Raw genomic sequence first — 13,442 nt, forward strand, 5'->3', positions numbered from 1 at the left:
TTTTTTTTGGTTTTTGTTTTATCCCAACCCATTCCTTACATGTAGGTTCAATCTTCTCAGTATTTGGTTACTGGTTCAGTTGAAACCTGGAAAAGTAACTTTGTAGTAATGTGAATGTTAATCCAATTGTATATTGTTTACTTTATTGTAAATACTGGTGAACACTGGTCAATAAATAGTTTTATATTAAAAAAAACTTATACATAACAAAAAAGAATACAAGAGGGAAGAAAAAGGTCAAAATGGATGACAAAAGAGGCACTGAAACTTGCTCTCCAGCATAGAGATGCTAAAGCAAATGGAAGAAATCAGGAGGCACAAGAGCTGAACAGACAATTTCAAAGATCAGCCCGAGAAGATAAAGTTAAACATTACAACAAAATGTGCAAAGATCTGGAGTCAGAAAACCAAATGGAAAGAACATGCTCAGCATTTCTCAATCTGGGGGAAATTATTGAATGATGCAGATAGCATCAAAAGAAGATGGAAAGAATACACAGTCACTGTACCAAAAGGAAATGGTTGATATTTAGCCATTTCAAGAGGTAGCACATGATCCAGAGCCAATGAAACTGAAGGAGGAAATCCAAGGTGCATTGAAGGAATTAGCAAAGAACATGATGGAATAAAATATTGAAATATTTCAAGAAAGTGAAGTGGCACAGGAGATCCATATTTCTGCCCATTCCAAAGAGAGGTGACTCAATGGAATGCAGAAATCATCGGACAATATCTTTGATATCCCATGCAAGTAAAGTTTTACTAAATGTAATACAGAAATGGCTGCAAACATACATTGACAGAGAACTTCCAGAGGTTCAAGCTGGATTCAGAAGAGGATGAGGAACGAAGGATATCATTGCTGATGTCCGATGGATCTTGGCTGAAAGCAGAGAGTATCAGAAAGATGTTTACCTGTGCTTTATTGACTACGCAAAGGTTTTCAATTGTATGGATCATGACAAGCTATGGACAACATTGCAAAGTATGAGTATTCTGGAACACTTAATTATGCCTATGAGAAATCTGTACATGGACCAAGAGGCAGTTATTCAAATAGAACATGGGAACACTAAATGGTTTAAAATTAAGAAAGGTGTTAGACAGGGTTGTATTCTTTCACCATACTTATTTAACCTGCATGTTGTTGTTGTTGTTGTTGCTACGTGCCGTGGAGTCAGTTCCAACTCATAGGGACCCTCTACAGGGTTTCCGAGGCTGCAAATCTTTACAGGAGCAGAAAGCCTCATCTTTCTCCCACGGAACAGCTGGTAATTTCGAACTGCTAACTGTGAGATTAGCAGCCCATTTTTTAACCACTACGCTACCAGAGCTCCTTTATTTAACCTGTATACTGAGCAAATAATCCGAGAAGCTGGGTTATATGAAGAAAAACATGGCATCAGGATTGGAGGAAGACTCATTAACAACCTGCGATATCAAATGATACAACCTTGTTTGCTGAAAGTGAAGAGGACATAAATATTTACTGATGAAGATCAAAGAGCACAGCCTTCGGTATGGATTGCATCTCAATGTAAAGAAAACAAAAATCCTCACCACTGGAACAATAAACAACATTCTTATCAATGGAGAAAAGATTGAAGATGTTAAGGAATTCATTCTTCTTGGATCAACTATCAACACTCATGGAAGCAGCACTCAAGGAATCAAATTACGTATTGCATTAGGCAAATCTGCTGTACAAGACCTTTGTAAAATGTTGAAGAGCGAAGATGTCAGCTTGAAGACTAAGGTGCGCCTGACCCAAGTCATGGTATTTTCAACAACCTCATATGCATGCGAAAGCTGGACAGTGAATAAGGAAGACTGTAGAAGAATTGATGCTTTTGAGTTATGGTGTTGTAGGAGAATATTTAAAGTGCCATGGGTTGCCAAAAGAACCAGCAGACCTGTGTAGGAAGAAGTTCAGCCAGAGAACTCCTTGGAGGCCAGGATGGCCAAACTTCATCTCTAATACTTCAGACATATTGTCAGGAGGGATCAGTTGCTTTAGAAGGGTATCATGTTTGTTAAGGTGGAAGTTCAAAGATAAAGAGGAAGACCCCCAGCCAGATGGATTGGCAAAGTGGCAGCATCAATGGACTCAAACCTGGCAACAACAGTGAGGTAGAACCTGGATCGGGCAGTGTTTTGCTCTGCTGTGCATTAGGTCACTATGAGTCGGTACCGACTATGGCACCTAACAACAACAACAACATTAAGAAAGAGATCCAGAAGAAAGTAAGCAGTGGCTTAGCAAATAAAAGGTAGAACTTCACTAGCTTCACTAACACAGTTGTTGTTGCTGTTGTTGTTAAGTAACGTACTACAGATTTATATAGGAAAGGGAACTTGGGAGGAATATGAAAGATACAGTGGAAATTATACCCACATTAAGTCAATCTTTAGAAACCTAAGAGGCCTTTTTGCTGTTGTTAGGTGCCGTCGAAATGGTTCCTACTCATAGGATCTCTATATAGGGATTCCAAGGAGCAACTATTCGATTTGAAACACTGAAATTGCAGTAAGCATATTAGTCCTTATCCTACAGCACCACGCAAGGACTCAGACGAAGATTAGCTCACACAGGAGTCATAGAAAGATGACACTACGGTATATTATAAAGAGAACTGAGTTAAGATTCCTAAAAATTACTATATTCTAGCCTGAATCCATGGAGTCCTTGTAATGGTTCTATAGGATAAGCACTGGGCTGGTAATCACAATATCAGAAGTTCAAACCCACCAATTGCTCTTCATAAACACTATACAGAGTCGCTATCAGTTGGAACTAACACAACAGATATTAAAAAAAAAAAAGAACAGTCTGAATCCTGTCACTCAATACTATATAAACCACATAGCAACCATTTTAACCTTCTTTCCTTCAAACACATGCAAATTGATAACAGAAGCAGGTAAGAAATAAAGGTTTTAAAAATGTAATGATCACTCCCATTCATGTGACTTCAGGTACTAATCCTTTCAACTTTTCATACCACAAGTACTGTAAACTTATATTCTGATAAACATATTTTGACAAAAGACACCTTTTACCATTTATTTCTTCACCTTACCATTACTTCTTGCATATAAAAATTCTGAATATACAGAGCACTACTATCAAAATTAGGTTAATCTCATCCTCAAAACAGCAATAACAAAATATTTAACCCCTGCTAAAGCCAAAATAACTTATAAACTCTTGACTGCATATAACATAGTAGATAATAAATTTTAGACTTGAAAGGAGCCTCAAAGTTTTCTTCATGTATGTATCATGTATAAACACTATTTGCAGATGTCAACAGAGGCCTTGAAAGTTCAATACTTTCCTCAAGGGCTAATAAGTCATAGACTAGAAACTAGAACTTAAATTGCCTTTTAGAATAATTAATTCCCTTTTGAACATTTCAATTACTCTAAAAATTGAAAACTTACAGATAAAGTATGCAGAAGCTGTCCCGTGGTAGAATTCCATACTTTTAAAAGAAAATTGTTCACTGCAGTAATAACTGTAGTGTCACAGCGATCCCAGGCCACCATAGTCACCTTAAGTTTAGTGACTTTGTCTTCTCCAGATTGCAAATTACTCCTAAACAAAATAATTTTAAATATTCACACGTTGTATATTTTTATCAAAGGTGTACCTAAAATAACAAATTAAGATAAAATCTAAGAGCTAGTACTGTTTAGATGAAAAGATCTTAAATTGTATTTTTAATCACTCATGAAATAAATAAATAAATAAATAAATAAATATATCTACACAGAGCAATACCTATAAGCTTAATTCAGGGAGGAAAAACTCAAAATGATAAAAACTTGACTCTTGAATAGCTACATGAGGACAACAACCACAACAGGGAAGTAGAAAAAAATTTACAAAAACTTAGGGGTGTAAATCATAATGTTATACTGTATACCAAAACTTATACTGCCCATTTTATTCATTTAATTTTTAAAAAGCTGACATGCCTTGTAAAAAAGCAACAAGAAATGCAGTAACCTCTGATTTAATTTAATATGATAGGATCAACACCTGGCAATGACTACATAGTCAGCGATACAGTTTTATTAATGGAAATACATAATTTCAGGGTCATAATCTAACGAAACTCTTTTAACTTGCTATTTTAGTAACAGTGAATATGATGAAATAAAGTAATGATTCAGTATACAGACAATGTTGAGAAGGAATGCTAACACTATAAAGTATTATAAACATGTTGTTTTTAAGAGCTGTTGAGTCAGTTCCGACTCATAGCAACCCTGTTTAGGGTTTCTGAGCAGCGGCTGGTGGATTTGAATGCTGACCTTGTGGTTAGCATTCCAGTGCCAAACCAGTAAATTAAATAAACCTACAATGACATTCAATGGGGCAATCATCTAGGTAGAAAGTAGTAGAGAATATATTTTTAAAAGCAACATTTAACTTAATTTAATATTTAATTACAAACTAATGCAGAAAATGACTATGTGGGCATCAGTAGAGCAGAGAGATCTTTGGGTCACAGGTACAAGAGAATAGAACTGTAAATGAATCATTAATGTTTTTACCATCTGGTCTATTAATCAAAAGCAAAAGGTGATTTCCTTTAAGAGATAATAAAGTACAGATGCACACTTCAGTTTTGCCCATTAGCTTTAAACTATTTACTAATTAAAACAAGATAATACTGCATATTTATTATTTAATAGATTAATAATTTCAGTGGTATACCATATATTATCCTAAAATATCTAAAATTCAATCTTACCCCGTCATTTTAGTAGCCATATCTAGCACCATACTCTTCCATTCTTGTTGCTGGTATTGCCAAATTCTCGCTGTTCCATCTCTACTTCCACTAACAAATCTTAAACTGAAGAGGAAACATGTAAATAGTCTTGCTATATAATTTCAAAATGAACATCGCTTTTTTATTATTTGAAAAGTAGTATGTTCATAATCATACATTGGTCTAGCCAGTTTGGAAAACAGTCTGACAGTTCCTCAAAGCTTAAATATAGAATTATCATATGAACCAGCAATTCTATTCCTCAATTAGTACCTGAGAAATGAAAACATGTATTCACATAAATACTCTGTAGATGAATAGTCATAGCAGCATTATTCATAATAGCCCAAAATTGAAAACAATTCAAATATCAATTACCTGCTAAGGTGATAAACATAAAGTAGTGCAGCCATAGAACAGGATGTTATTCAGCAATAAAAAGGAATAACATGCTGACACACGCTACACCACAGATTATCACCACATTCTGTATTATAATCTTTACATTTGGGCCACACAACTCTACAGATACATTATTGTTCATATAAACATTAAAAAAAAGACATGGAATATAGGACCCCTATGGAAAGCCTTCTTTCAGAGTGGGAATGGTTACCAGTCCTTATATTAAACTTCAAAACTGGGAACAAATATAAATAATGAAAGACAAATTGTAAGTGTGAGTTTACATGTGACTGGTTAGAAGTAAGGTAACTGTAGAAAACAGTGCTGCTTCTAAGGAAATGGTAACGACATGTCATACACACACAGGTAGGTACTACATAATTACCTGTCTCCATTGTTACAGAACTGAACAGCAACAACTTTGTCCTAAGAGATAAAACAGCATATTTTTGGTTAGTGTTAATTTATTTGCAAAACAAATCAAGTACTTTGCCCCTAAAATTCACATACAAAAGCATTATGGGTTAGATTTTTTTTTTAAGCTGTACTTTTACTTTTAAAAAATCTCTAACTTTCTAAAAATAATTGTGTAATGAACACTGAAACAATGCATTAAGTTTACTATGAGGAATACTTGAAAAGCGTGAGACCAAGCAGATATAAGCAAAGCTGTCTTCTACACTATACACTCTAGAACCAGGAAGTTCTGAACAGGTGCTATTTACTATGTCCCCCTTAATAAGACAGCACACTAACCTAAGACCCCACCTTAAAATATGTGATTTAATCATTGTTGTTGGTAAGTGTTGTCAAGTCAGTTATAACTCATAGTGCCACTGTACAGGCCTTCTGAGGAGTGACTGGTGTGTCTGAACCTTGTGGTTAGCAGTCAGTGCTTATCTACAGTATCACACCAGGAGTAGCTGAATTAAATTTTTCACATTTCCTTTAATTAAAAAAATATTCTTTTTTCCCATATGGGACATAAAATTATTTTGCAATAGATTTATCTAATAGCCTGTCGATGTTGTTGTTGTTGTTGTTGAGTGCCGTCGAGTCGGTTCCGACCCATAGCGACCCTGTACAGGGTTTCCGAGGGTGTAAATCCTTATGGGAGTAGAAGGCCTCATCTTTCTCCCGCGGAATGGCTGGTAGTTTCAAACCGCTGACCTTAAGGTTCGCAGCCCGATTCGTAACCACTACGCTACCAGAGCCTGTCGATAGTAGTGTGAAATTCACGTAGTGCTGCTTGAATTTCCTTTTGCAATGATTAGCTCAGACTTTCACAAAAACAGTATATATAATGGTGATGAGGATATTAAGGTGTAAATAAAAACGTGAATTTTTCATGGCTTTATTCCTTGAAAATAAAGATAAAATGCTAGCTAAACACTATTCACGTTCTCACAAAGCACAAAATTATTGAGATGTAGCTGAACTTAACTTTTAATGAAAAACTCAAATACTAAATCTATCTTTTTTTCCCTCAATATTTATTTTTTCCTTTACTTTCAGTTCCTGGTGAACTTAACCAGCTTGGGTACATAACTGCAGAGATGCTGTAGCTAGCACAAATGGACTTTTCCCACTGAATGGTCTTCTTAAAATCTCAAAGTGAGATTTAAAATAGTTCCCAAGTTTTTCTCTTTCACAATGTAATTAACATACCAGAATCTGGGTGTCTACAAATAAGTATCACAAATAGTTTGTCATACAGTGGTGGTTTGTGTGTTGCTGTTACGTTGGAAGCTAAGAAATCCATATTTAAAATACCAACAGGATCATCATGGCAAACAGATTTCACCTGAGATTCAGAATAAGACAAACTAGGAAGGAGAAATAGACCACTTCTGAAGGGTAAGTTACTCAAAACCGTATAACTGTCAATGAAACATTGTTCACTATAGTGTCGAAACATAAATCCCTCAGGTTAGCAAGCACTCAAAAAACTACTGGGGAAGAGGTGGCTCCTCAAAGTAGAATTGACCTTAATGACATAGATGGAGTAAAGCTTTAAGGAACTTCATTTGCTGATAGGGCACAATTCAAAATGAGAAGAAACAGCAGCAAACATCCATTAATAATTGGCACATGGAATGCACAAAGTACGAATCTAAGAAAATTGAAAGTCATCAAATATGAAATTGAATACATAAAGATCAATATCCTAGGCTTGTTGTTATTATTGTGGTTAAGTGCTTGTTGAGTCAGTTCTGACTCATAGCGACACTGTACAGGGCTTCTGATGGGCAGCTGCTGGGGTCTGAACTGCCAATCTTTTCAGTTAGCAGTTTAGTGCTTATCCTATAACTAACTCCACACCAGAACTCTGCACTAGGCATTAATGCACTGAAATGGACAGGTGTAGGACATTACGAATCAGACAATCATATGGCTTACTATGCTGGGGATGACAAATTGAAGAAGAATGGCATCACATTAATTGTCCAAAAGCACAATTCAATATTATCTTGAAGTATAATGCTATCTGTGATAGGATAATATCCATATGCTTGCAAAACCAGTAATTACTACTATTGCTCAAATTTACACAACAAACACTAAAGCCAGTGATGAAATTTAAGAATTCTTCCAGTTCTGTTTTTTGTTTTTTTTTATTATTGAACAAGCCTTATTATCTACAGAAGACCGATGGTGCCAGGGGCAGGAGGGGGTTTAACATGATTTGGCATCAACCTCTGCCATCCCTATCATCCCCCCTCCAGGAACCTCAGCTAAAAAAATAACAATGGGGGATAGACGGGATTTTCTTGGTGAACACTGGGAGCACTTATTCAGTGGTCAGTATGCCTCTGACTTCTCCATTGTCCCATTCAGTGACAGTGACTGAGGTCTAAGGGAGGCCCGAGGATCAGTTCTTCCTGAAACTCCTAGGCTGCTTCATTGAGGAACAGAAAATGACACACCATTACCTATATATGCCTGACTGCCAGGTCTGCTTACTGAGCCGGAACCTGTTTCCAAAGTTGCATGTTCAACTAACCTTTCTTCCTGAAGCTAAAAATCTTCAGATAGATATTCCTCATGAACATGGTGGCAATTACTCATTCAAACTCCAGAAACCAGTTCATGTTGGCCTAAGATGAACAATCAGGTAAATGCCCTCATTTGGGTTAGCAGAACTCCAGGATGCCAAGCAAACATCTTCCAGTCAAGATCCAATTGAAGCCTGGACGCTGACAATTCCTAAGAAATCAATATCCTCTCAGGAAAGAAGCTAGCCCATCATTGTCCCCATCAGGTCTTCTCGCCTATACAATGTGCCTGCTCTTCATAATGAAGAGGATGGTCTTGAGAAATTATTCTCTCCATCCTCCAGAATGCCGACTTTCTGTTAAAAAAGTTTGAATTGGATCTTGTGAGGTTGGTAGGGTCAGTTTCAGCTTCTCATGGAGACGAGGCTTTCTTCAGTCCGCGGTGGTGAAGCCAGGCGGGGACTCCTTCTACCTTGGCTGCTGGGCTTTTGATAATTTCTTGTTCCAGCCCTCAGTAATCTTTGCAGATGTCTCTGGATGCCCTCTAGTGGTCTTTTAGGAGGACAGTTATGGCCTGAAATTTCTCGTGCTCTTGGCTGTTAAATACCTCGAAGGTGATGTCCACCAGTTGGGATGGATTCATGCCAATTGCCCTGTCAAATTTCTGCCATTTCGTTTGAAAATCCAGGGTGTTCTGTTCCAGAAGTCTTGGCTGGTTTCTCTGGTCCTATTTTGAGGCCTGTCGGGAGAGGTCTACCAGTTTTGTTTTGTTTTTTAATATTACCCTTGTTTTTAATATTATTGCATTGTAAATTTACAGAATAATGGTTGTGTTTAACAACAGGCTTGCAACAAAATTTCTGTAAATGTTCTAATTGGCTCTTGCAAGCTAGTATAAGCTAGCTCCAGCATACACTGCCCCCATCCCTAAGGAGAACTCAGGACTACAGTCTGTTTCCTCGTGACATGGTCAAAGGAAGACAGACTTGGAGGTACTGCTAGTTTATTGAATATTATTAAATGTCCTTTCAGAATCTTTGGGAAGAAGCAGGGGAAGGAATCTTTGTTAAGACAGAATGCCCTAGAGTAATCGCTCTTCTGTTCATTTAAATTCAGCCATACCCTGGTCTTCCTTCCTTCCAATCTGTATACTACATGAAGGCTCAGAAATGTAGAGAAGTATTCAAAGAACAAGGAAAGGGAAAAAATAAAACAATAAGACCCCCCAATCACCCAGGAGGGACCAGCTTTCATGCAAAGGGGCAGAGCCCAGCCCGGCTCAGCCCTGGAGACAGACTGACAGAAGCTTAGGTACACAGACTGGCTACTGCCTCTCAGATCTCAGCTCAAGCAAAGCTGACATAGCAGAGTGAGGCAGATGCCTTTACTGGTCTGACCAGCATGGTAACAATGATGGACTCATGAGTATACCTGGTTTGGCGATGGAGAATCAACACTAGACTGCTAACCATAAAGTTAGAAGTTCAAACCCACCAGTAGCTCCTTGGATAGTCTGGACACGGTTGCTATGAGTTGAAACTGATTCGACAGCGCTTAACAACATAGTCAATTAAAACTCATCTTAAATATAACCGTACATGGATCATCATTACTTCAGAGATATCTTGACAAAGATTTTAACATCAGTATATATTAAAGAAGGGTTCAGATCAAAACAGAAATAAAATTAACTCTCCAGAGGTATTAAAAAGAAAGAAACACATTTAAGTTTTTCATTTTGCTCTTACCGTATGTGACTCTAATTCCGCAATTTTCTCAGGGATCTCAGAACCCAAATAATATATTCTAATCACATGGTCAGTACTACCTGTTGTAATAAACATGCCACCTAAAGGATCAAAATAACAACAAAAAAATAAAAAGAGTACCAGTGAATTAAAAACAAACTTTTGATTGTTCTTTATTTTGTATGCTATATTGTATTAGTAAAAAAGCTTTAAGAAACACAAAAAAGAACACAGAAAAAAAAAGGAGAGAATTGTTCAAAGGACAATTACATCATTCACTCCAAAAAAAAATCCATTAACCATACACTAAATACAAGACTTTGGATAATAAATATTGATGGCCACAGACTTGAGGAATTATTTTTAAAAACCTTATGAAAAAATATACTATTTCAATATTATTCATATAGTTGTTTTGTGTAGTTCTGGTATGATGCTGCGGGCTAATGTGCTAGACTGCAAAGTCAGTTTGAACCACAAGATTGCCAGTTCAAGTTCACCAGCTGCTCCTTGGAAACCCTATACAGGGTTGCTGTGGGTCAAAACCAACTTGACGGCACTTAAAAACAGCAACAGTTGTTTTTTCTCGGTGCTGTGAATCAAATTACCTTTACCTATAATTCCCTTTCTGGTGGTCATTGTGGTTTAATATTAAAAATTCAACCACTATTACATGTCAATTGTTATGATCCATTCCAACTCATTGCAATCCTGCATAGGGTTTCCAAGGCTATAATCTTTGTGGAATAGAAAGTGTCATCTTTCTCCTGCAGAGCAGCTGATAGGCTCAAACTGCTGACATTGTTGTTCACAGTCCAGTGCTTATCCTACAGAGTCAATGTAAACCCATATGTTAATTGTGCTGTTGTTAAATGGCATCAAGTCAGTTCTGACTCATAGCAACCCTGTTTAAGGCTTTCAAAGAGCAACTGGAGGGTTTGAATCTCCAACCTTGTGGTTCAATACAACCTTGTGGCCCAGTGTATTATCCTGCAGTGCCACACCAGGGCTCCATATTTCAATTAAAGTCTAATGATTCACAATTTTGGCATGTTACCATTAACATTCAAATATATTAATATTGTCTTAAAAAATTGAGAAAAAACTATCTTTCACATCTAGATCATTTAATATTTTGGATACTCAAAACATATGCAACTCTTATAACATACCAGAACTGAAAGATGAACAAGATATCTGAACTCCAGGTCTGGATCTCTCAGTAAATTTCACTGGGCGATCTCTAAAAAGAAAAAAAAGTTGTTTATTATTTTTTCATCAAGCTCATCTAATGGGCAACAATCTTGGAATAATGCTGGATATTGACAAATATAGTGTTGGTTTATAGAAACCACATGGTTGAAGTATACCATAAGTCCCATTCCCATAACCTGAGTAAAACATGCATGCAACCTGGAAAACATACATCATTATTAGAATTAAGGCTTTTCAAAAAAGTTACCATATTCCTTACTACTATCATTGTACCAGCCACTCCTCGGAAACCCTATACAGGGTAGCTATGAGTTGGAACCAACTTGATGACACTTAACAACAATAGCAATCATCATGGAAAGTTCAAAATAATCCATCAAACTAACAAATAAAACCAACATTCCTTATAAAAATGTTGTGTATAAATTACTTTTTCTTAAATACTAGAGTCATGAAACTTTTATTCTAAAACACAAATATTCAACTCAAGTATGATACATGAAGTTAAAAAATATTAGTACAAAATCACAGAAACCTTTATTAAACTAAAATATCACAATGTGATGCTATTGTTTCTCAACATACACTCCTTCTAGATCTATACATATCTGATGGCAATGTTTCCATCTCTCTAATATTTCCCTGAAGAATTCTGTGCTCTTTGATTTATACCATGGCAAGCCAGCAGTTTGGGAATTCCCTAGGAACTCAAATCATGTTCCTTTTCATTGTTCTTTGAGTTTGGGGAACAAAAAGAAGTCTAAAGTAAAGTAGCAAGATCAGGCTATAGAGCAGATGAGGTAAGACTGACCAATAAAATTCTCACAGAGACTCCTTACTAACTTAGAAAAATTAGCAGGTGCACTGTTCTAATGGATAAAAAGTGCCTTGGTGCAAATTTTCTGGCCATTTTCTCACCAATGCAGTATTCACTTTTCTTTAAACTTTTTCATAATAAACCTGAGTGGTCATCCTGGTGTCCTTTGAGAAAAATCTATCAAGATTACCCCTTTGAGACCCAGAAAATAGTGGCCATAATCTGAACTGACCTCTCTGCCTTGAATTTAACTGGGCTAGCAGATACCTTTGGAAGCCACCTGTTTTGTGAAGGTACCCTAACAAGACTAAAACAAATGTATTACTGAAAGGACTTGTCTGCAGCCATCCAATGTTCACAGAGACATGTTTAAACATGTTCTGTTTGGAATAAACCTGTGCATGTAAGAACTGAAATCCTAGTAATAATACTCTCATACACACACACGCACATAAATGTCTCTCTCTATATATAAATACATGAATTACTAGAAATCTTTCAAGGTATTAAATAAAATTGACTACGCATAATTTTCCACAAAAAATGAAAACTACTTCCAGAGTTACCTAAACTTCATTGTTTTCACATGCCATTGCCAGAAACAAACTGTTCCGTCAGCACCAGTAGAAGTGAGGTATCTGGTTGTGCCTTTAGTTGATGGACAAAACTAAAAAAAAATAAAAAATAAAAAATCTAATTTAAATTGAGCTTTCATGTTCAAACTTATCATTTCAAATATAGCATGCTTTAAAGTAATAAGCACTGTAATAAATATACTTTAAACAAATTCACTTAAGAATGTCACTTTCAAGAGATTAGTAACCTTAATCTAAACTCCCTAGATTAATGAAAACCTTCCAAACAAGCCAAACCCAACCCATTGAAGCTGAGTTGATCCAGACAACCCAGAGATCAGAGTAGACCTGCCTCATAGGGCTTCCAAAGTTGTAAGTTTTTACAGAAGTGGACTGCCACATCTTTCTTCTGCCAAGTAGCCGCTGGGTTCAAATTACTGATCTTTCTGTTAACAGCTGAGTGCATAAAGCAATGCACTACCAAGAATCCTCAAAAACCTTCCATCAAGTTAAAATAATAAAATCTGTAGAAAAAATTAGTCAGTACTCGAATTTAAGGTAAAATATTTTAATTCTAAACATAATTATTTTAAACTCATTCATCATCACACTTTAAGCTTATTATTTCACAGTTATGCCTAGTTGCTTTTAGTTGTTGTTGGCCAGTGGCCTCAAGAGGGTTCCAAATCATAGTGACCACATGCGTAACAGAACAAACACTGCTTGGTCCTATGCCATCTTTACAATTGTCAAGTTTGAGCCCATTATTTCAGTCACTGTGTCAATCCATCTTTATGGGAGGGGGGTCTTCCCCTTGCTCACTGGCCTTCTATTTTACCAATCATAACGTCCTCTTCTAGGGAATGATTCCTCCTGAAAACATGTCCAAAGTTTGTGAAACA

General features: G+C 36.4%; 1 protein-coding gene across 1 annotated transcript in view; it reads right to left on the bottom strand.

Moving 5' to 3' along the window:
- The window catches only part of BRWD3 (bromodomain and WD repeat domain containing 3), a 240,297-nt gene that overhangs the window by 133,050 nt on the left and 93,805 nt on the right, over positions 1 to 13,442 (bottom strand). Inside the window, exons 9-14 of the mRNA XM_006872503.1 lie at positions 12,532 to 12,632; positions 11,106 to 11,176; positions 9,934 to 10,034; positions 5,575 to 5,615; positions 4,764 to 4,868; positions 3,445 to 3,598 (exon numbers count right to left, since the gene is read on the bottom strand). Of these exons, the coding sequence (XP_006872565.1) occupies positions 3,445 to 3,598; positions 4,764 to 4,868; positions 5,575 to 5,615; positions 9,934 to 10,034; positions 11,106 to 11,176; positions 12,532 to 12,632 (573 nt within the window). The remainder of the gene's footprint in view (positions 1 to 3,444; positions 3,599 to 4,763; positions 4,869 to 5,574; positions 5,616 to 9,933; positions 10,035 to 11,105; positions 11,177 to 12,531; positions 12,633 to 13,442) is intronic.

The sequence above is a fragment of the Chrysochloris asiatica genome, unplaced genomic scaffold (assembly GCF_000296735.1).
Source record: "Chrysochloris asiatica unplaced genomic scaffold, ChrAsi1.0 scaffold00201, whole genome shotgun sequence".
Lineage (NCBI taxonomy): Eukaryota > Metazoa > Chordata > Mammalia > Afrosoricida > Chrysochloridae > Chrysochloris > Chrysochloris asiatica.